The sequence below is a fragment of the Podarcis filfolensis genome, assembly GCF_964270895.1.
Source record: "Podarcis filfolensis genome assembly, chromosome: 15".
NCBI lineage: Eukaryota > Metazoa > Chordata > Lepidosauria > Squamata > Lacertidae > Podarcis > Podarcis filfolensis.
In genome coordinates, this window is record NC_139618.1 from 8,403,510 (window position 1) to 8,427,388 (window position 23,879).

Consider the following 23,879-nt stretch of genomic DNA (forward strand, 5'->3'; position numbering starts at 1 on the left):
CCTTGAGATTAACAGACTCCTTCTCTACCGACTGAGCTATCTCAGAGATTGACTGGATGGAGCACCTTCCTGTCAAGTAAAGGTTAAAGCATTTGGGGGGCCTTTTAATGAGGTGGGGGTGATGACTACTGTGGGGACAGACCTTGTTCTGGATATTCCATTCCATTTCCCATCATTCCCAGTTTTTGCTCAACGGTCGATGAGCATTCTGTGGCCTCTGAGCATCAATCCTCATTGGGCTGTTTTTGGATTTCTCCCCTTTCTTTCTTTTTTTCTTTCTTTACCTGTTGTTTAGCAATTGCAGTGTGCTAGATGCTAAAGTAACTTTTCTAAAACTTATGGGCTCCGAATTCTCATACATTAAAATACAGTAAGAAATAAAAGAAGCAATAAAAATACAGTTAGGTTATGTTTAGACGTTGATTATCCTTTTTCTGCAATAAACGGACACTTATGTTCTCTCTCTGAGCTTTTCCCCATATTTCTCGCTGCTTCCTTCATTCCTGCATATGGACTTGGTTCTCCTTTCCCAAATGCCTGGTCAGAACCTTTCCCCATGTTCCCATTGCTTTATTCCGCTGGGGAAAGCAAAACCCCTTTACATCATATTTCATCCTGCTCAACTTCCGTGCAGGCTGCTGGGTTACAACCTAAGAACATGAGACAAGCCCCGCTGGATCAGGCTAACAGCTCATCTAGTCCAGCAATCCTGTTCTCACAGCGGCAGACCCACAACCAAGACCCAGCACTCTCCCCTCCTGCTATTTCTAGCAACTGGTATTCAGAATCACTACTGCCTCCGGTGGTGGAGGCCAAGTATTGCCTCCATCGCTGCGAGTAGACATTGATAACTTTCTTCACAAATCTGTCCAGTCCCCTTTTAAAGCCGTCCAAGTTGGCAGCTCTCGCTATGGGAGGGAGTTCCACAGTTTACGCGCAGCATGAAGAAGTCGAGGATGGTCCAGCAGACCTCTGATGGTTTGTGGTTTTCATAACCCCAGTGAAGCTTGGTCCATTTGCTTGAATGGGGGCACTTGCCCCACCACTAACTTCATTCTGCCTTCAACCAGGCCCCCACCCCCTTGCCTGTCTTCTTACACCCAGTCGAGACAGTGGCATGGCCACTTCCTCCCCCTTCGTCTTGGTGTTGCCCCTTGCAGACTTGCCAGGAGAATGGAGGCATGGGGAGAAATAGTCAGCTCCACCTACTGGTTCTACCTACTGTTCGGTCTCCCTGTAGGCCTCAATGGTCACCAGCCACTATTAAATTAGCCCAGTCTTTCAATTTATGAACAGGTCAGTTTGTGTAAGGTGCTCTTTGACTCTGTTGTTCTGTCTGAATTTCGCGACTGACTGTGGGTTTTTGTTTTTTGCTTTCGACTGCATCTCTCTCACTCTCTCTCTCACACACACGCCCTTTGACACCCTGAAAAACGTAAAAATAAAAACCTGCTTAAAATTCCAGCATGCTGTTCTCAAGACCTGTGAAAGTAACTTGTGTGGGAAGTGAGAAAACCTCACTTGCCCCCAGAAGCTGATGTTTTAGTCAGCTTTGTGGCTCGTGCAAAGCACACCCCACCGTCCTCAGTTTGGAATCTCGGGTCTGCCTTGTGTGAACAGAATGTGGTGCAGTGTGAGCAATGGGAATCCAAGTGGTGCAGCAGAGACTCTCTGACTCAGTGCAACTCACCTCCCTATATTCCCGTGCGGTGTAAGCCAAAGGGAGCCAGCAAGCAGCTGCCTTGTAAGGACAGATGAGGCTTTTATGTGTCCCGGGCTCAGAGCTGAGTCCAATATCTTTTGGCCCTAGAGGTGAGAAATGTAAACAGTTTACCATTCTGTTATCTGCACTGGAGGTTTGTGTCTGAGTGCGAATAGGGTTGTAAGAAGGGCGTCATTTTCCATTCCGCCCTGTGCTCGTTGCTTCCGGCGCCGTCTCCATTCCGCTGCAGTCCGTCTTCTGCCCAAAACCCACGCTGCTCACCTCACTGTCCACTGTGGTGAAATGGCATAACTTGCGCCGTTAATTCCATAAACGTTGTGGTCATACTGTTCCAACCCATTCATTCCAGTGCAAAGGAAACACAAAGCAAACGAGGACGGAAAGGAGTGGAGGACCTCAATCAATTGTGTATCATTTGTGAACTGAAAGCATCAGCATTGGTGAATACCAAGGCAGGTTGATTTTGTGGACATGGGATGTATAAGCAAATGCCGGCCGTTTCAGCTCCTGTTTCCATTTTCATCAGAATTCTCTTGAGATCTCTGGGTGGGGAACTGGTGGCTGGCCAGAGGTTGTGGAACTCCCAACACCCATTGGTCCCAGTCAGCATGGCCAATCAGGGATCATAGAACTGTAGAGTTGGCAAGGGACCATGAGGACCATCTAGCCCTGCAATGCAGGAATCTGGGGGGGTGGCATTCAGCCGAAAGAGCAGGAGGACTCTCAGATAACTTCCTAGGAATTTGGGTTGGCTTTGATGATGACTTGATAAGCTCAGTGACCTACCGAGCTTTGAGAAACCCTGGTCTGTGTTGTAAGTTATCTAAAGGTAAAGGGACCCCTGACCATTAGGCAACACTCTGGGGTTGCGGCGCTCATCTCGCTTTATTGACTGAGGGAGCTGGCATACAGCTTCCGGGTCATGTGGCCAGCATGCCTAAGCCGCTTCTGGCGAACCAGAGGAGCACACGGAAACGCGTTTACCTTCCCGCTGGAGTGGTACCTATTTATCTACTTGCACTTTGACGTACTTTTAAACTGCTAGGTTGGCAGGAGCAGGGACCGAGCAACGGGAGCTCACCCCGTCATGGGGATTCGAACCACCGACCTTCTGATCGGCAAGTCCTAGGCTCTGTGGTTTAACCCACACGCGTCCCTTGTAGATGCACATAATTCAGCCACTGTGTTGGAGAAAAACGTCCTGGATTTGATCATAGCCCAGGTGGGAATGCCCTGTACTCCATGCTGAGCTACATTACAAACACACGCACTATGCAATGTGCGATACGAAAGAACATAATGAGATCCCTACTGGCTTTCAAGCCAGTTTCTCATCAAGTCCAGCAGTCTAGAATCCTAGAATTGCAGAGTTAGGAGGGTCCCCGGGGGTTCACCTGGTCCTGCCCCCCGCAACGCAGGGATCTCAACTATAGCATCCGCACTCAACCAGATCCCCCCAAGGGAAGCCTGTAAGCAGAACCTGAGAGCACAGCAGCGCGCTCTCCACCTTTGATTCCTGGCAAGTAGCATTCAGGGCCATGAATTCCCCTGACAGCGCAGGTAGAACACAGCCATCCTGGCTTAGTAGCTGCTGATATTCTCCAAGAATTGAACTAATCTTTCTTTCTTATTTTTAAAATCCCGCCTTGCTGGGCATCACTGCCTCTCGTGGGAGCAAAATCCATCCTTTCGCTGTGAAAGGTGCTCTTCCTTTCTCCTGAATCTCCCAGGCTTGTAACAGACTTGCAAAAACATTCCCAGAAAAGTTATAGGGAGGAGCAGCAGCCTTTGCCTTAAAAAAGGAAGAGAGTAAAAAAAATAGAGGGAGAATAGGAACGCCTGCCCACTGAATGGAAATCTTTCCAGGGCAGACCTGATGTACGTGATTGTTTAGACGTTATCGCAGCTGCAGAGATGACATCGCTTAGCAGAGACAACCTGCGGGGCTGTGTGTGTGAGTGAATGATCTATTCCAAATATGAAGGCGAAATCAGATTGCGTGGGCCTTTCCCATGGAACCGGTGCTGCTCCCACCATGGTGCTGAATCAGCAGGAAATGTCTCTTTCGGGTCATTTCAAATGTTGTCTTAGCTGAGTCAGCCTTCTCCATCCCTGATAAGCAGTATTTACACGTCTGGGATAACAGTTGCAAGGCTTCATAGATTTGACCAAGACTGAAAGGAGGGGTGTGTGTGTGTGTAAAAGGTCTTGTGTTTCGCTCTTCTCCTTATTCATCCGCTGTGGGGCAATGACAGGAGAGAGGACTGTTTCCTTTCTTCCCTGCTGGGGGGCTGCCCAGAGGCATCTGGTTGGCCACTGGAGGAAACAGGATGTTTGGACTTCAGGGATGTTGGGGGAGCTAGGTTTTGGCCTGCACTTTTTAAAGAGAGCAGGCTAGATTTGCAGTTCTTTTGGCTGATACTATGTGGATCGGAACAGTGTTAGCCTTTGGCTTTCACACCCTTCTCCAGATTTGCAATACAGTTCTGGGCTCAAAAAATTGCATTGATTTAAATGCATCCAACTCTCTCCCCCCCCCCCCAATTATTTTAGAATAAAATGCATATGGAAATACATGTTGTGAAATGTGCCCAGAAATGTCCATGCAGGGGCCAGGTGGGAGAGACATTAAAAATACAAATATTGTGCATTAAAAGGAATCCACAGGTTGCTACAGCAAAGGAATGGACTGGACGTTTGAATGCATATGTCTGAAAGTGGCCCAGTCCACTTTCAGCCTTCTTACTGGCTAGATCAGTCTTCCCCAAATTGGTACCTTCCAGATACTCTGTGTTCAAGGCTCTTGCTTCAGTCTCCTGGCACCTCTAGTTAAATGTATTAGGTAGCAGAATTAGGTAGCAGGAATTCTAAGAAGGCGTTGCTTTCTGTTCCTGTATTTGCTGCCTGCAGCGTGGTTGCCATTCCACTGCAGTTCATCTGCTGCCAAAAACTGCATGATTCATCTGCTGTAGGAAAATCACATAATTTGTGCAATTATTTGTGTACGTTTCATTGCCCTTACGGCCATTCCGCTGCGTGCAGTTTGGTGCTAAGGAAACACAATGCAAATAGGAAAAATAATGTTATTGGTTATGCTTGTGAACTGAAAGCAACAACAACAGCAAATTTCAATCATGTTTGCTGGATCAGTTTCTGTCCTGGACATGGAATGAATAAGTGAACATCGGCCGGAGGCCTGTGACAGGTGGAACCAAATAATTGTAGCTCTGCCCTTATCTTGTTGAGTTCTGTGTGGATTAAGGAGGGCAGAAGTGGATAGCTAGTGTGTGTCCCCCAGCCCAGCCCCCACACTGGACTGGGCTGATTGTAAATAAGAAGGCAGTCAGGAGGGGGTTGGTTAAGGCAGACCAAGATTGATAGGGCAGTGCCCTAATGGACCAGCCCGCCTTGCAGTCAAAAATACCTTCCTTTGGGGCAAGTGAAACTATTTTTCTTAAAAGAAACTGCCTCACTAAAAGAACTTGTAAGAAAAGAGCCTGATCATTTTATCCCTCTTGCTTGAGAAGCTGTAAGTTCTGCCAAATCATTTACCTGTGGGAGAAATGGGAAGCAGGGCTTATTTCATTAGCTTTGCTGAAGAACCAGCTCCATTAAGTGCTATTATCTTTTGAGATTCCTGCGTTGCGCTGGGCTTGATTAGATGACCCTCGGAGACCCCTCCCAACTCTACAATTCTGTGATTCTAGAAGTGCCTCCTTCTACTGAGTTGTTTCTATGCCCGCTGGTCCTTATAAGAACTACTGTTTAAGAGTTGGTGCCCGAGCTTGCGTTTTTCCTCTTCCCTCCCTGTCCTCTTTCCTTGCGTGCTATGCATTTCAGGTCATAAGCATGCAGATATGGGCTGTCCTTTTTAAAACGGGCAGCATGTAAGCCACCCTGGGAGTCCTTTCAGCCGAAGAGCCAGGTGCAAATGCTAGTGATAATAATAACTACGTGTATTAATGGGTTACCGGTTTGTGCTCTTAGATGTTTCCTGGTGCCGTTTGTGATCCTTTTCCCTCCTCTCCCTTGGCAGGTGAAACTTGTCCGTTATATTGGCACCCAGCTTCAGTGCAAGTTGAATGTCCCCCTGAATGACAGGACAGTGGAGCTGAACAGTTACCCGCGCTTCAGCGACTGGCTGTATCTCGTCAACGTGAGGAAAGACGTCGTTCAGGTAAGGTGGTGGGAACGTACGTCTGAGCTTCCTGGTCAGGAGAATGGAGCCGTTTCGTTGTCTAAAATTCTCTCTGCGTACCCTTGAATTTATTTATTTATTTTAAAATGAATGGTAGATCTGTGGCCTGGGTACAGGTAGCGGCTGTTTTAGTCGCAGCCAGTAATGTGCCTGACTGCATGTAACGGCAAACCCAGAAGTGACCTGAAAATGTCGCAAAAAGGGACGGAAGGGGACGGGGGCAGAATCGTGTCTTTGCAGACTTTTTCAGTGGTGTTTGAAATATATATACAATTTTACTTAAAGGTGTGATGCCTTGGAACGTAACCCCCCCCCCCCATAAATTGGGAGCTGCCTGTATTTTAAAAGATTTCCCCCCCGTATTGGATAAATGTACACTGTACTACTTTGTGTGTTTAGTTAGAAGTAAGGTCCCTCTCTGCCCTATGCATTTAAAGCAGCATCATACTGCTTTAAGAGTCATTGCTTCCCCCAGAGAATCCTGGGAACTGTAGTTAAAGGAGCAGAGAGTGGTTAGAAGACCCGTATCCCCCTCAAAAGAACCTACAGTTCCCAGAATTCCCTGGGAAGAAGTCTTGATTGTTAAACCGCTCTGGGATTTAGAGAATTGTGAGGGGAATTACAGCTTCTGTGGGAACAAAATAAATAAAATAAAATAAATTCCTTCCAGTAGCACCTTAGACACCAACTAAGTTAGTTATTGGTGTAAGCTTTCGTGTGCATGCACACTTCTTTTATTTATTTTGTTTCGTTTCAACTACGGCAGACCAACATGGCTACCTACCTGTAACTAGCTTCTGTGGGCTACACCAGCTTTTCATGGTCCCCCGCAACATTTTCCCTCCGCTTCTCTCCTCTTCTGCAGTCAGACAGAATCTCCGCTGGTGGAGATGATTTTCCCTAATATCTGCTTTGAAAACGGCCTCTGCACATGCTCGGGAGTTCTTGCTTTTCTCCAGCCAGTTTGAGCTGAAAGAGGAGACCCGCCCAGTTCGTGACATTCCTCACTTAGCTCACCCAATCCACAGGCTCTTTGGTTTATGAACTTAAGTTTTGTTTAGTCTTCTTTGATGCAGTGAATGAATTGTGACGTTATTGGTTTCCTATGAAAGCCCTGGAACAGGCTTGTAAATATTTTTTTGACCCAGCTCTGTCTAAAGGACTTTTTCTTTGTATCTGTCACCCTGAAGGCGTAAGACCTAACCATTGCATGCCGCTGCCACTTGCAACTTCCAAATTCCACCAGAGGGCTGAGATTTTTCACTTATCATGGAACATGGCAGAACTTCTCTCTCTCTCTCTCTCCCCCCCTCTCTCTCCATCTCTTTGCAGAGCTCTTTGGGCTTACTGCAAAAGCGAAATGTCTGTGTATATGTGGAATTCTTTAGATTAACCTTATCTTGAAGCTGCAGCAGGGATGATGTCACTTCCTTATCTCATGTGTCCTCCAACACGTCAGTCACGATTTTAATTCGTTTTGTTACAGGGGGAACTACAAAAGCATGAGTGATGTTTTGGCCACCCAGGGATTCGATGGTCTCTCACAGTGATTTCCACCTCTTAGGTAGAACTATGCATTTAAAGGAGTATCCTACAGCTTTAAACAGTCACGGCTCCCCCCAGAGAATCCTGGGAACTGTAGTTTAAGGGTGCAAGAGAATTCTTAAAGGTAAAGGGTGCAAGAGAATTCTTAAAGGTAAAGGTATCCCAGACCATTAGGTCTAGTCGTGGCCAACTCTGGGGTTGCAGCACTCATTTTGCTTTACTGGCCGAGGGAGCTGGCGTACAGATTTCGGGTCATGTGGCCAGCATGACTACGCCGCTTCTGGCGAACCAAAGCAGCACACGGAAATGCAGTTTACCTTCCCTGCCGGAGCGGTACCTATTTATCTACTTGCACTTTGACATGCTTTCGAACTGTTAGGTTGGCAGGAGCAGGGACTGAGCAACGGGAGCTCACCCCGTCACAGGGATTCGAACCACCGACCTTCTGATTGGCAAGTCCTAGGCTCTGTGGTTTAACCCACAGCGCCACCCGCGTCCTTAAGAGAATTCTTAGGAGACCTCTATTCCCCTCACAGACCTTCACTACCCAGAATTCCCTGGGAAGCGGGATTGACTATTAAACTGAGCTGGTGAGGGGAATAGGGGTCTCCTCACAGTTCTCAGCACAAACTACAGTCCCCAGAATTCTTTGGGAGAAGCCATGATACTTCCTTAAATGTGTAGAGCATAGGTACCAACTCCCTGGGGCGCTGGGTGTGCCAGAGCACCCACAAAATTCCCCATGAAGGGGCCAGGTATCCACAAATTTTGGTGCTAAGGCCATGCACACTGCTTGGCACCCACAACCCCGGGTGCCCACGTTTGCGGGGCCAAGTTGGCACTCCTGGCAGACAGAGCCTTAATTTGAAATTTGTCTGCATGCCGAGTCTCAGGCCTCTTTTGAAGCTTGTGCCCTAGAACCCTCGTTCTAAATCCGTCACAGCCCGGTTGCAGCAGAATTGAAGCAATTTGCAGAGATTTTGGAGGGCTTTCTTTTTCATCGTGCGCAAGTTCCGTGGTCAAACTCTGGCAGGGAAAAACCGTTCCTGGGGCTGTAGTTAAACCCCGGTTGAGGAACCTTTTCCTGGCCGATGGGATGAGTTCCGCTTCCCAGCTTTCCCACAGCCTGATGGAACGAGGCAGCCTAATGGAATGCCTGCCTATTACTTCGATTTAATTCCAGAAGGCTTCTTAATGATCTTTTAAAGGGCAATTCTTCCAAACTAGGGGGATGTTCACACCATGAAGGAAGATGGACACCTTTATCAATGTCATTTTCAGTGTTTGGGGGTGAAGGGGCTTGGTCAATATGCCTTAAGTGTGGGGTTGGGTGGGGGAGATGTTGCCAAAGTTGTCGCTGCCTATGTGCTTTCTCTGTCTCTCTTTCCGGGCCCAATCCACCCAAAAGCAAATGCTCAAGGCAATTGGAGGCTTGTGTTCCTCCTTCTTTTTGTTATCACAACAGAGAAACGAGGGGTGCTGTGTCACCTTCCCCCTGGTGGCGTGTGAGCTTTGGCAGGTGCTGGGGGGGGGCCCTCATTCTGCAATACTTGGGCCAGTAGTTTTCCATAGGGTTTGACTGAAGCGGGTGAGTGTATCTCAGCTGTGATGTTGACGTAACACAGCATTGGGGGTTTCTAGAATTACTTAAGCCCCAAAACGAAAAGTCCCCACCCCTAGGGTGTTTGTCAGTTTCACCAGAGATTTCAGTTCACTGCAATTGCAGAATGCAGAGAGGGAAAACACCGGTTCTGTGATGTCCAAGATGTTATCTCCCCTGCTTTGTCATTGCAGTTGTTTAAAATACAGTGGTACCTCGGGTTAAGTACTTAATTCGTTCCGGAGGTCCGTTCTTAACATGAAACTGGTCTTAACCTGAAGCACCACTTTAGCTAATGGGGCCTCCCGCTGCTGCCGTGCCGCCGGAGCACGATTTCTGTTCTCATCCTGAAGCAAAGTTCTTAACCTGAAGCACTATTTCTGGGTTAGTGGAGTCTGTAACCTGAAGCGTATGTAACCTGAAGCGTATGTAACCTGAGGTACCACTGTAGTGGGAAGCAGGCCCAGCACAGGCGTTATATGCAAGGGGTGAGATCTTTAGCAAAAACAACAACAGTTACAGCGTGAAGAGTTTCTGTTCAGGGTGCCAGCCAACCCACTAGCTGTACTCCATTCCGTTTCCCCCCCTCTTGGTTTTCTCTTTCTTCATCCTGAATGTCAGTCGGCATTCCATGGTCACTCTGCCTGCGCAGCCATTGTGGTTCTCTCCCCCCCTGCCTTCTGCCCAAGCTTTATGGTACTTTGGCAAACTTCAGCTAGAAAAGGCTCTATCTAGCCTTGCCCTTTGGGTCTAGGTTTCTCCTTGCAGTGCGCCCTTTTTCTTTTAGGCAAGCATTTAAAATGTGGCTTGTCCACCTGCACCCTGAAGTGGTACAGTCTCACCTTTGGACTGTACCACCTTAATCTGCTGCATGGATACATCCAGGCTGAGGCAGCTCTCACACATCATCATCATCATCATCATCATCATCATAATAATAATAATAATTTATTATTTATACCCCGCCCATCTGGCTGGGCTTTGAACGAATGTTTGTGGTGGGGCGTGGAGTCGTGGAGGCAAGCTTCAACCCACTCACTGCCTGCAGTCTGCATGTGTTTCTTACAATGCCTGCAAAGTGGTGTAGCAATAAAACTCCTAACACATCTGCAAAGCTAAGCAGGGTCCACTATGGTTCCAAACTGGATGGGGGACCGCAAGTTGAGATTCCTGCATTACAGGGGGTTGGACTAGATGAACCTTGGGATCCCTTCTAACTCTGCAATTCTATGATTCTATGTTTGCATGATGCACAAAATTTACATGGGCTCTGTTCAAACTTCTGTGATGGACCTGGCAAACCTGTTGTTGGACTTCAATTCCCATCACCCTTCACTGTTGGCTACAGCGACAAAGGTTCATGGGAGTTGCAGTGCAGCAACCTCTGAAGGACCACAGTTCTCCCCCCTACCCGGCCATTCTTCTAGACCAGGCATCCCCAAACTTGGCCCTCCAGATGTTTTGGGACTGCAACTTTCATCATCCCTAGCTAACAGGACCAGTGGTCAGGGATGATGGGAATTGTAATCCCAAAACATCTGGAGGGCAAAGTTTGGCCATGTCTGTTCTAGACAGTGAACTTGGATAGATCATGAATGGAGATTTCAGTTCATTCGCGGGATATATCTTAATGTACAGACAGCTGTTCGACATGGGAAATGCATTGCTTGCTCTTTGGGATAAGCCCCTGAGATCTCCTGAAATGAGAAATAAAAAAATTAAAGATAAGAATAGGCAGACTTGTGTAACTCTACCTTGGGCGTCAGCTACACTCCAAATACTGGTTTAAACAGTCATGGCTTCTCCCACAAAATTCTGGGAACTGTAGTTTGCTAAGCGGGCTGAAAGTTGTGAGTTGTCCCTCTCACCGAACTACAATTCCCAGAGTGGTTTAACAATCCCTGCCTCTCCCCAGGGAATTCTGGGAGTTAAAGTTATGTGCAGGGAATAGGGGTCTCTTCACCGCTTTCAGCAGGATTTGATGGAGGAAGCCATGGCGGTTTTAAGTGGTCTGCTTCTTTAAGCCCATAGGGGGTATATATGGGGCCAGGGCAAACTTGGTGGTTGAGACTCACCTGTAATCGTCATTACTTGCCTGTTAATCTGAACGGCGCAGTGCAGTTTCATTTGCCTCTCCCCACAGATACTGGCCAGATAATGTTTGTCTGTTACGAAATAAATACGAAACAAGGCGGGGAATGGAGGTTTCTGCTGAGACCCTTCTCTGTCTCTGTCCCTCCCTCCCTCCTCCTCCTGACAACTCTGCAGAGCCAGGGAGAAATTGTGCTTTCCCCATTTCAGTCCCTTCGTGGTGTTATGAGAAGGTCAAATACCGAGCAGGGGCTGAAACATCATGCTCACTTTGAGGGGCCTCTTTCTTTCCCAGCCACCAACCTTCCTCTATATTTATATATACAGTGGTACCTCGGGTTACATACGCTTCAGGCTACACACACTTCAGGTTACAGACTCCGCTAACCCAGAAGTAGTACCTCGGGTTAAGAACTTTGCTTCAGGATGAGAACAGAAATCGTGCTCTGGCGGCGCAGCAGCAGCAGGAGGCCCCATTAGCTAAAGTGGTGCTTCAGGTTAAGAACAGCTTCAGGTTAAGAACGGACCTCCGGAACGAATTAAGTACTTAACCCGAGGTACCACTGTATATGAAATTTGGCATTCCAGTTCCAAGGAATTCGACTGTAGGCTTCCTTTCTCTCACTTTAATTCCAGAGCCCAGGGTGACATCCTTGGCTCTACCCACTAATCGTTTTATCACCCCCTGCTAATTTTACCTGCACAACGATCCTGGGTGGTAGGCTAGGCTGAGAGAGAGAGTGACTGGTCCTGCAGCAGCAGGAGGCCCCATTAGCTAAAGTGGTGCTTCAGGTTAAGAACAGTTCCAGGTTAAGAGCAGATCTCCAGAACGAATTAAGAACTTAACCTGAGGTACCACTGTATAATATTTTTATTAAATTTTCAACAAAAATAACACAAAAAGGAAAAAAAGGCGAACCTTTCAAATGTGTTAATCAAAGGGAAAATGCGCAGTTCATCATTGATGCGCTGAGGTCAATACCTGGGAAGAATTCCCCTGGAATCCATTTGCGAATGTGGAAGGTTCGATTCTGATGTGGGAAGCATTGTTGGAAATGTCTGGGCGGGTGATGTTTTGTCCCCCCTCCTCTCCATTGATAGTTCTTTGGAACTTTTCGTGGGAAAGGTTATGTTCCCGTGAAGGCTATCCTTTGGGGTCTTTTAGGCAAGAAGAGTGGAAAGAGATTTTCTTCTGTGGCAGTGGGAAACAGTTCTTTTTAAACGTTGAAAGAAAGCAGAACCGAACAGTTTTTCTCGGCATTTAACTTTGCACAGAGTTTGGTCCCCGACGTGCCACTGGGGACTTTCCTACGAAGTATATGGTAGGCAGGTGCTTCAACAAATTGTTGCAGCATGGAGTTGTGCCTGCTCAGGGTGCCAGCCAGTCGGCCGTGCCCTTTCCTGCAGTATTCCATTCAGCCCTGTATCCCAACAACAGCAGCATTGCTTGTTTGTGCTAGATCCCCCAGTAGGCTGTTTTTGGTCTCCTTAAGATCACCCCACCCCCAAAAGTTATTTTCTACTTCTGCAAAGCACGTACCTGCCGATCCGTCGCTTGTGCATGATTGGTGCTGTTTTAGTTACATATTATTCATCATTATTTTTTAGTTACTTTATTTAACAAAAAAACCTAGCTTAACAGGATAAAATACACCACTACAGAAGGATCCACAGTGGGGAAAAAAAAGAATTTGCCATGAGTATATTGGATATGATAGGTCATCATTTATTTTTGACACTTTTTACTCCATCCATTTCCCACCAACCATCTCAGGGTGTTGTCAAGAGAGTGTGTGAGGGAGGGAGTCTTGGGTACAAAGTCAGGGAGCAGCAACATGACTGGGTCGGGGTTCGAATCTCGCGTTTCCCAGGCTTAGTCTACCACCCTGCCGGTCGTTGTTTAACCAAAGAACAGGCTGCCTACTTTTCATCTCTGGTTACCCTGCAAAAACTTGTCCTGCAAATAGAGCGTATTGCAGATGGAGATGAACTCTTTAGCAATGTACTGGGGAAGGTGCTCATGGGAGAACTGGGTTTCTATCTGAGGCTGCATGTGCACCATACCTTTAAAGCACCCTCTCCCAAGAACCCTGGAAATGATAGTTTGCCCTTCATAGAACTACAGTTCCCAGACCCTCAACAAACTACAGTTCCCATAAATCTTTTTGTGGGGTGGGGATGTGTTTTGAATAAACTTTAAAGTTATGGTGTGTAACAGCCTTGTTCTGCACATAAATTTGTTTTATACAGAATATGCGGAATACAACATAACTATCCCAATTCTATGGGGGAGTGAAATCCTTTTAAGGTTTATAATTAATATATATGATCTAGTATTTACCGAAATGTAAATACAGAGGAAATGGGTAATCAAATGGTGGTCCTCCACTATTGAAACTCACCGTATCTATTTATCCAGGCATGGTTTTTTTAAACCCGCACTTTTATAAATATATCTAGTCTATTCCCTTCCCTGAACCCCCCAAAAACACTTTAGGTATTGTGTTGCCAGATATCTTGGTCTGAGAAGGGGTCTGTTAACATGGACATCAAACAAGCCCCTATTTTTAAAATCTCGGAAAACGCTGTAGGATCTGAACTTCCCTCCACCTTCCGAACACAAACAAGCAGCAGGTCTCTCCCCACCGCCCACCTCCTCTCAGCCGATTTGCTCCCGTCCTGCTCTGCCAAATCCCAAAAATAAATCTGGCAGGCACTGGGGAGGCTGGAAAGCCCCAGGACCACCCCCCTTTTCAGAAATAGCCTGCCGGCTACAATTTAAAATATCTGCTGACTCCACCACATCGGGCAGAGAGAGGCTTGCCTTTTGCTGGGCTGACTGGCTGGCTGGCCTTCCCCCTCCCCGATCCAGTCTGGTATCAATCTTGGGAAAACTCCAGTTTGTGGCTTGTTGATTTTTTTTTTTTTTAAGAAACGCTTTTTTTTTTTTTTGCTGCTGCTGCTGCTAATTTGAAAATTCGAAAGCCTATGGTGGATTTTTTTGTAAACAAAACAAAACAAGGCCAATGACAGCTTGTAAAATCCTGTAGTTTGAGGGGGGTGTGTGTGAAGAAATTACAGTGCAGTAACAATGCAGTGCTTGTGGAATTGGGCCACGGCAAGAAATCCTGAAGACCTGAACGGGAGCCAGCCAGTCACGCTGCGGAGCGTGAGAGGCCTCGCCTGTCCCGAGACGGCGGTTCCTGAGGTGAGTTCAGAGAGTGTCTGCTGTGGTTTCTGCTACTGAAATCCGTATGTTTCTTTAAAAATAAATAGATACCACCTGGAGGAAAGAGGGAATGGTAGAGTGAGCTAGATGTGTGGAAGCGTGGAGGCTGTTAGGAGAAGAGGTGGCTGTTTGAACTCAGGGGCTACAAAGAACCGATCTACCCATTTCGCAGGAGGAAGCGGCAAGGTAGATCGAGGAAGGAGACGATTGGGCAACGTTAAGACCCTGGACTTAGTGGTCTCAACTGAGAGGGGTCCCCCCCCCTTTCCCATACCCCTCCAACATTCCTCAGATGAAAATAGGAACATTTCCACTACCACTATATCAACGGGGCACAGCCCTCGAGAAAACCCCTCGGTCCTGATTTTATTTCATTCTTTGGTGGGTTTGCAAACAGAAAAGCACACACCAACAAATAACTCTTAGGAAGGAGCAAGATTAGACGCTGACGCACAAAGGCTTCCTTTTTTTAAACAAAAACAAACCCCTAGACTCCTTGCTCTTCTCCCCCTTTCTTTCCACCCAGAGAGGCCCTGCCCTCCGCCTGCCCCTCAAAGCCTCGCAGCCGAACCTCTCTTCCTGCTTTTCCACCCTCCAGAAGCCGCTATGAACAGCCCTCATCCTGCTCCCCGAGCTCAGCTGCAGTGCTGGCAGGGGAAATGGGGATGTTCTGGGATCAAATCAGAAGCCGGGATGGCTTTCGTAATTCTGGGACCGTCCCTGGAAAAGGGGAAACTTGGAGGGTATGCCCTCTTGTTTTGTTAGATGTTGAAGTGCATTACGTGACTGACTTTGCTCTGCTAATTTTGTGGGGACCCCCCAAAGTCCAGCCTCAGTATAGACTATACCATGGGTAGGCAACCTAAGGCCCGGGGGCCGGATCCGGCCCAATCGCCTTCTAACTCTGGCCCGCGGACGGTCTGGGAATCAGCGTGTTTTTACATGAGTAGAATGTGTCCTTTTATTCAAAATGCACCTCCAGGTTATTTGTGGGGCCTTGCCTGGGGTTTTTACATGAGTAGAATGTGTGCTTTTACAGTGGTACCTCAGGTGACATACGCTTCAGGTTACATACGCTTCAGGTTACAGACTCCGCTAATCCAGAAATAGTGCTTCAGGTTAAGAACTTTGCTTCAGGATGAGAACAGAAATCGTGCTCCGGCGGCGCAGCAGTAGCAGGAGGCCCCATTAGCTAAAGTGGTGCTTCAGGTTAAGAACAGTTTCAGGTTAAGTACAGACCTCCAGAACGAATTAAGTACTTAATCTGAGGTACCACTGTATTTAAAATGCATCTCCGGGTTATTTGTGGGGCCTGCCTGGTGTTTTTACATGAGTAGAATGTGTGCTTTTATTTAAAATGCATCTCTGGCTTATTTGTGAGGCATAGGAATTTGTTCATTCCCCCCCCCCCAAAAAATAGTCCGCCCCCCCCCCCAAGGTCTGAGGGACAGTGGACCGGCCCACTGCTGAAAATGTTTGCTGACCCCTGGACTATACTGAGCTAGATGGACCAGTGGTCTGGCTCCATATAAGGCACTTTCCTATATTCCCTTCTGTGGCTGGTTCCACCTGGGAGCTCTGGATTAGAGCTCCAGAATGGTGCTGATCACAGGGAGATCTGCCTTCAATATGCCACTTGAATGAAAAAAACCCCCGAACCTCTGAGCAGTTAACAGAAATGTAAAATTCTTACTGTAAACATCTTTAAACGCTAGCTGGATTAGAATAATCAGAGCAAATTATTTATATGTACCTGTTTAAAGCAAAATAAAAGTTTTTTTAAAAAAAGAATAATCAGAGCAGAGAAAGTTTAATAAAGTAAGAAGGAAGGTGAAAAGAAAAGGGGTAAAGGAGCATTTTGGATATGCTTGTTGAATAGGAGAAATTTTAATGGACCACGGAAGGTGGGGAAAGGGAAGTCGCGGATAATGAGATGGTTTCAATAATTATGTATTCGCTGCAAAATTGAAAATGATAAACAGAAGGTTTTTAAAAAATCGAAAATTCTTGGTGGACGAAAATTTAAAAGCAAGTCTACCAAAGCATTCTACGAAAGTATGGTTAAAATCCATGGTAGCTAAAAAAAGAGATGAAGCACACGTCGGCCTTCCGTGTGCTGGCTCACCTTGGCTATGCAAAAACGTTCTCGGCAGGTGCTGAAATAGTGCAGCAAAGGTGCTTGCTTCATGTCAGCAGGCAGGAAACTCCAACTTGCATACGCTGCCACACTAAAATATGTGTTGCTTTCAAGTGCAGGGCGAGTATTTTGAGGCACCTCTAACAGGGCCAGTCACACAGATTGGAGCAGTCAAGTTGGCCCAGAATTCTAGGTTCGGAAGGGGCCACAAGGATCATCTGTCTAGTCCAACCCTCCACAATGCAGGAATCCTTTGGTGATCCTGCAAGTGAACTTTGCCTTAAGCTGTTCAGGGCTATGCATTCTAATCGTAGCACCTTCAACACCCAGGTGCTGATTGGCATGTGGGCAGCCATGCTCGTTGCATCTTCCAAACCTGAGCTCGTGGTTGTATTTTTCCCAAGTGTTAAGCCAAGAGCAGGCTCCCCTCCCTCTCTTTCTCTCTGTCCTGGATAGTGGAGAGGCAGGTGGATAAAACCACCAGTGGCTATTAGGCACAACTTGGTTCTCCCTCCACTGTTGAAGGCAGTACAGGAGTAAACCCCGCCCCCTTACGTGCGATTGACTTGCGCGCAACGTTCGGTGCTGGGAAATGAGAATCAGACCAGGACAGGGGCCAGCAAACTTTTTCAGCAGGGGGCCGGTCCACTGTCTCTCAGATCTTGTGGGGGGCCAGACTACCGGTATATTTTGAAAAAAAATAATGAATGAATTCCTATGCCCCACAAATAACCCAGAGATGCATTTTAAATAAAAGCACACTTTCTACTCATGTAAAAACACGCTGATTCCCGGACTGTCTGCGGGCCGGATTTAGAAGGCGATTGGGCCGGATCCGGCCCCCGGGCCTTAGTTTGCCTACCCTTGGACCAGGAAATGGCGGGAGGGAGCCGGAGATTCCTTGTGGCTTGGAAGGAGTTCTGAATGCTAGTTCCTGGAAATCACAAGCAGGGACAGCGCTGCTGTGCTCCGGTCCTGTTTTCAGGCTTCCCATAGGAGAGGCATTTATTTATTACATTTATATACTGCTTTTTCATCTAAAGAGTTCAAGGTGGTGTGTGTGGTTCTCCCCCCCCCCCCCATATTTTACTCTCGCAACAACAATGTGAGGTAGGCTAGCCCAAGACACCGTGACTGGCTTACGGTCACCTGTTCAGCTTGACGGCTGGGCGAGGATTCCAACCATGGTTTCCCAGGTCCTTAGCCTGACACTCTAAACCAGTGTTTCCCAAAACTTGGGTCTCCAGCTGTTTTTGGACTACAATTCTCATCATCCCTGACCGCTAGTCCTGCTAGCTAGGGATGATGGGAGTTGTAGTCCAAAAGCAACCCAAGTTTGGGAAGCCCTGTTCTAAGCCATTACTGTACACTGGCATCTGGCTGAGAACAGGATGCTAGGTGGGCTTTTGGCCTGATCCTGCTCTCGATGTTCTTAAATAACGAAGAAAGCACTGCCAGGAACAAAACACCTTCCCTTTGGCAGTTTTCTCCTCCCTCAAATCCCTTCCTTCCCCTGTGTATGCATATTTGCGTGTGTGAGAGCGATGACAGATCTCAAACCAGTTTTTAGCAAGCTGCCTGGTTTCCAAGGCGTGCCTGAGCTGGCCCCGCTCTCTCCTAGCAGGGGTTCTCGTCAATCAAGTTTCCGTCTGTAGCGTTTGATTGCTGGGAGAGGCTGGAGTTCACCGGAGGGGTGCGTTTTGTGGGGAGATCCTGACCCCGCAAAGAGACTTAGGTGGCCGGAGGGAATGTTTGAACAGGCTCCTGCTTTTCCTAGCTGGCTGTGAGTGCACCTTTAAAATGTGTGGATCGGTATACAAGTGCCATTTTCTGCACAACTTTGCTCTCTCTCTCTCGCTCTCTGCCTCCCCAGCCTCCTTGTATTTCTGCTTGTGGATTTGAGACTGCGCTGACGCAGTCCTGGTTTATTTCCCTCTTGTTTTGTTTTGTTTGTGGTGTTTGCGCTTCAGATCTAGCAAAAAGCTCCCCCCCCCCCCCGTTTCTTCTTCTGAAAAAATGTTCATGTGAAGACTGGCTTGTACCAGTGGGGGGAATCTATCCATTGCACAGGGGGGTAGGGCTGGGCCAATCATGTCTTTTGGATCACGTGAAATAAGGGGGCCTCTGAGCTAGTTCAGAAAGTCTTCTGCCTGCTGCCCTAGCAACTGCAGCCTTTTTGCATTTCTGAGCTTAGCAGGGGAAAGGTTGATGCTTAAAGTATGACTCCCAGGAAGGGGTTGAACCGCAGGATTTTTCTTTTTTTGTAACTAAGCATTGGTGCGCCTGTGTCTTGCAAGGAGGAGGGTATTTTTCTGTTGGGGTTGCGGAATTGGAGATAGGAGTAGGAGCAGCAGAAGTAAAATAAAAATGAATCCTGTTCTTTGGGCTGGCTTCATAGCCAAATAGGTCCTCCTCACCCTCCAGATGTCCCCGGATTTACAGAAGCTGTCTCAGTTTCTGATTTGATCCTGGAATGCCCCGCTTTTCCTTAGGACATCCCTGGAGGAAGGGCATTCTGGGAGGCACAACCACAAAGAAGACCCCGCTTTCTTGTTGCTGCTAGATAACACTCTCTAGGTCATGGAATTATACTGACAAGGCGTCCTCCAAAGATCTTGATGGTCTACTGCAGGCACCCCCAATCTTGGCCCTCCAGATGTTTTGGGACTACAACTCCCATCATCCCTAGCTAACAGGACCAGTCATCAGGGATGATGGGAATTGTAGTCCCAAAACATCTGGAGGGCCGAGTTTGGGGATGCTTGGTCTACTGGGTCTGGGTGGAGTGTTACGCTTTAGGGAACCTGGTCCCAAGCTGTTCTGTGCGTTGTATGTTAACCACACCTTGAAGACGACTCTGTCGTTGAGAGGCAGCCAGTCCAGTACCTTTGGCACTGATGTAATACAGTGGTACCTCGAGTTACAAACGCCTCAGGTTACAAGCGCTTCAGGTTACAACCTCCGCTAACCTGGAAGAGTTAGCTGGAGTTGAGAACTTTGCCCCAGGAACGGAAATTGTGTGCCAGCGGCGCAGTGGCAGCAAGAGGCCCCATTAGCGAAAGCACACCTCTAGTTAAGAACAGTTTCAGGTTAAGAATGGACCTCCGGAACGAATTAAGTTCGTAACTAGGGGTACCACTGTACATGGGCAGTCAGATTTTCCCGTTAGTAACCCAGCCACTGAATTTTGCACCAGTTTCATCCTCTGCACCAACCTCAAGGGCAGATCTCCACAACCGTGAGGTTACCGGGGCATGAATCACAGTGGCTAAAATGCTGCTATCCAGAAAAGGGTGCTGTTGGCGCACCAACTGCTCTGGTAATTGGTTACCTGAAGCTAGGAGCACCCTCAAATGACGTACCTGTCTCCTTCAAGGGAAGAAGGGCAAACCTGTTCCGAACATGCAAGCTTCCCAATGCTTGTGAACCCCTCACGGTGTATGCTTTATTGAGTAATTGCATGAACTTTGTGTGTGCTGGTGTTGTGCATCTTTCCTGATGCTGATGGTGGGGACCTGTGGGCCTCCAGATGTTGCATCATTCGCCTCTGATCATTGGCCATGCTAATGGGAGTTAAGTGCAGTCACACCTGGAGGGCTGCTGGTCCCCCCCCCCCGCCTAAACACTTTAAAGTCTAGCAAGCTAAAGGGATAGTCCTTCCTGGAAGCCCATTCATAGAGCAGCTGCAAGGGCAAGCTAAGCACTCACCTGATTTTCCCTTGGGGTTGAACCTGGGACCTTCTTCAGGCACAGCAGATGCTCTCCCACTGAGTCACTACTTATTCAAAATAAATAGACTTCAGTTGACACATTAAGCAGCCTCTCTACTTTCTTGTGCTTACAAGAAAGTCCAGCCGTGGGCTTTTTTTTTTTAAAAAAGGGAAATGAACACCCAGGAAGGCTGCAGTTTGCAGCCTGCTGATGAGATTATTTGCAGGCTATGAAAAATCCTCAAAATACCTCCTGGGCTTCTTCAGATTCAAGGTAAGCACCACGAAACTCCACCCACCCCATGAGAATTCTTTTATAATTCTCTTTATCCTTTTGACCATTTTTCAGATGCAATTTCTTTTCTTGGTGATTGATGGAGAGAACAGTTGGGGGGGGGGGAAACTGGAGGAGAAATTTTCGGTACAGTGCTAGTCTGAGCGTGGGATCCTCCTGGCTAGGTTTGACAGACTCCACATGGCAAGGAAAGAGGCAATTACTTTCCTGAGCATGCTGAGATGCTTTTGTTTTATTTTTTACTTGGAGGCGGTGTGCCAGCCCCCTCTCCCTGTAGGCTAGACCTCACCATTGTGGAGGGTTATTGAAGGCAATACATGCTACTCAGTGCATGCTTAAAACTGGAACTCGCTCCTGCAGTGATGGGGCACCAACTTAGATGGCTTTGAAAGAGGATTGGACAGATTCATGCAGGAGAAGGCTTTCCATGGCTACCAGGCATGATGGCTGTGCTCTGCCACCCAAGTTGGAGAACATAATGATTCTGAATACCAGGAGGGGAGAGGGCTTTTGTGCTCTGGTCCTCCTTGCAGGTTTCTTGGACGGATCTGGTTGGCAACTGTGAGAACAGGATGCTGGGCTGCAGGGGCCATTGGGATGATCCACCAGGGCTTATCTTATGTCCTTACTTTCTCCCACCGGTTGCTGTATCCTTCATGGTTTGTTTGTTTTTATCCATTGTTGTTTTACACCATGGCGATCCTGCAAGCCTACTTACTGCATCGTTGTATGAAAACAGCATTTTAGGAGCATGCCCGTCAGGCAGCGAATTCCTTACTTGAGAACTCCCCTGCGTCTGGTACTTTGATTAGGTATTACCTATGGGCTTTCAGACATACCTTCGTAATCATAAGGACCAGAAACTTGCTTTTAAAAGATTCTTAAGAAACTGGATTCTGCAGCCAGTACCATGCACTACACAGCTTTTTAAAGCAACTGCTCACCCTCCCAGTACACATGCAGCCCTGGCTCTCATATAATGGTAAAATATCAAGGTGTGCTTCTGTAGCCTCACACCAATTATTGTGGGACGTACGGTTTGGTCTATTCCTCACTGGTGCATTTAGGTAATTTTGGGCTGTGGACTCAATGGTCTTATGCCCCACACACCTCAAGCCAGGATGGGGGCTCTACCTGGCTCTTGGGACCATGCCCCCTACCATCCATGTCCCCTCTCCCCTGGCCATGCCCTGGCCTTGCTGCACACCATTATTTAGTGTTTTGGGAATATGCCCTTGATCTCTGATATTGCCTCTTTGCTTGCCTGGATGGAGAAGAGAGATGGGGGGGGGGGAACCCTGGAAATGAGGTGAGACCCTGGAGAACGGCTGCCAGCCCGTGTAGACCAGGGGTCAGCAACCTTTTTCAGCCGTGGGCCGGTCCACCGTCCCTTAGACCATGTGGTGGGCCGGACTATATTTTGAAGAAAAAAAATGAACAAATTCTTATGCCCCACAAATAACCCAGAGATGCATTTTAAATAAAAGGACACATTCTACTCAGGTAAAAACATGCTGATTCCCGGACCGTCCGCAGGCCGGATTTAGAAGTCGATTGGGCCGGATCCGGCCCACAGGCCTTAGGTTGCCTACCCTTGGTGTAGACAGTACTGCATTAGATGGACCAGTTCCCCAGTCTCCTAAGATGAGGTTCTAAATGCCCAGAGGCACTGAGTGAGTGCCTGGATTTGGGGGCGGGGGGTTGTTGCGATGAGGAGATTCTGCTCACTGAGACCTAGCCACTTGAGAGCTTAACCTTTCTGGAATGCCCTCCCAGCAGATAAAATGGGAGGCGGGCGCAGCCCCTTTTGTTGCACGTGGTATTTCTAATATAGCGTGTTTTTCCAGCAAATCCTCCTAGGAATGAGCTCAGAGATCAAGTCTAGTTTTTAGTTTATTTTTGTCTCTTGGAACTTATTTTAAGATCCTGCTTAAACTAGTGACCAGCGGTTTCTTTATTGCGTTGGTGGGAGGTGGGGGGGGGGGCAGACACGGAGATGAATCATATTGGGCTAATCTCCCAAGGATGCTGTGGAGCAGTTTGTGTGTGTCTCTCTCTCTGTGTGTGTTTTAAATGTTAATCTGTCACATATGTACAGTGTGTGAGAGTGGCTCTTTTAAAGAGAGCCTCTTTATTTGTTCCATTACAGCCCCACTGGGTTTAGCTGTGTGTGTGTGTGTGTGTGTGTGTGTGTGAGAGAGAGAGAGAGAGAGAGAGAGAGAGAGAGAGTGTGTGTAAATAAATGAGAGAGAATATGCATGCACCCACATTGCATGTCGTGAGGGCCGGCAGCAGGCTTTGAAAATCCTGTCTGAGCTCTTCCAATTCAAGGTCGTTGGGATTGTTTAAATATAATCTCCTTATACTTTTTTCCTACAACTCGCCATTCCGGTGTTCTAAAATTAAATTCCAGCCGAGGGACTACAAGCGGGGGGGGGGGGGGAATCTCAGACCGAGACTGCGCATGGACCACACATTTAAAGGCACATGACTTCCTCCAGAGAATCCTGGGAACCGTAGTTTTGCTGCCTCACTGAACCACAATTCCCAACAGCCTTAACAAACTTCTGTGTGCACACCATACATTTAAGGAACGTGGCTTCCCCCAAATAATCCTTTAGAACTGTAGTTTGCCCCTCACAGAGTTACAGTTCCCGGCACCCTTAACAAACTACTGCGTATGCACTGTACAGTGGTACCTCGGGTTACATATGCTTCAGGTTACATACGCTTCAGGTTACAGACTCCGCTAACCCAGAAATATTACCTCAGGTTAAGAACTTTGCTTCAGGATGAGAACAGAAATCGTGCTCTGGCAGCGCGGCAGCAGCAGCAGCAGCAGGAGACCCCATAGGCTAAAGTGGTACTTCAAGTTAAGCACTTAACCTGAGGTACATTTGAAACCCATGGCTTCCCCCAGAGAATCCTGGGAACTGTAGTTTACTTCTCGCAGAGCTACAGTTCCCAGCACCTTTAACAAACTGCAGGATTCTTTGGGAGAAGTTAAAAAACAAAAACAGGGAAGAAAACCCAAATATCAGGGAGGAAGGTGGATAGGCAGAACCCTTTTCCTTGATACATTAGATGTCTGCGTGCAGGGAATGTTTTTGAGAGGAGGAGTCTTGCCTGACTAGGCCCCTCCTGCACCCTGAAGCTGTTCAGTCTTCCTGTTTTCCACCTTGGTATAAACTAGGCCTCAGCACTGATTGTGAAGTTGGCGTGTTCAGCTGATCGCCCGCTAATAATAGCTCGCTTTAGTTCGAACGTGTGCCGGATGGGGAGGCATTCCTGCCTGCTGCCGCCCCAAGCTCTGTGTATCCTTCAGCCCTTTAATCCTGCCCTGTGGATCCC

General features: G+C 47.7%; 2 protein-coding genes across 2 annotated transcripts in view; both read left to right on the plus strand.

Annotated features, from left to right (window-relative positions):
* Positions 1-11,554, plus strand: part of EVI2A (ecotropic viral integration site 2A) — a 234,222-nt gene extending 222,668 nt beyond the window's left edge. Inside the window, exon 3 of the transcript XR_014541943.1 lies at positions 11,512-11,554. The gene's annotated coding sequence lies outside the window, so the exon portion shown is untranslated. The remainder of the gene's footprint in view (positions 1-11,511) is intronic.
* Positions 1-23,879, plus strand: part of KSR1 (kinase suppressor of ras 1) — a 108,666-nt gene that overhangs the window by 51,344 nt on the left and 33,443 nt on the right. Inside the window, 1 exon segment of the mRNA XM_083588093.1 lies at positions 5,760-5,900. Coding sequence (XP_083444219.1) covers positions 5,760-5,900 — 141 coding nt within the window.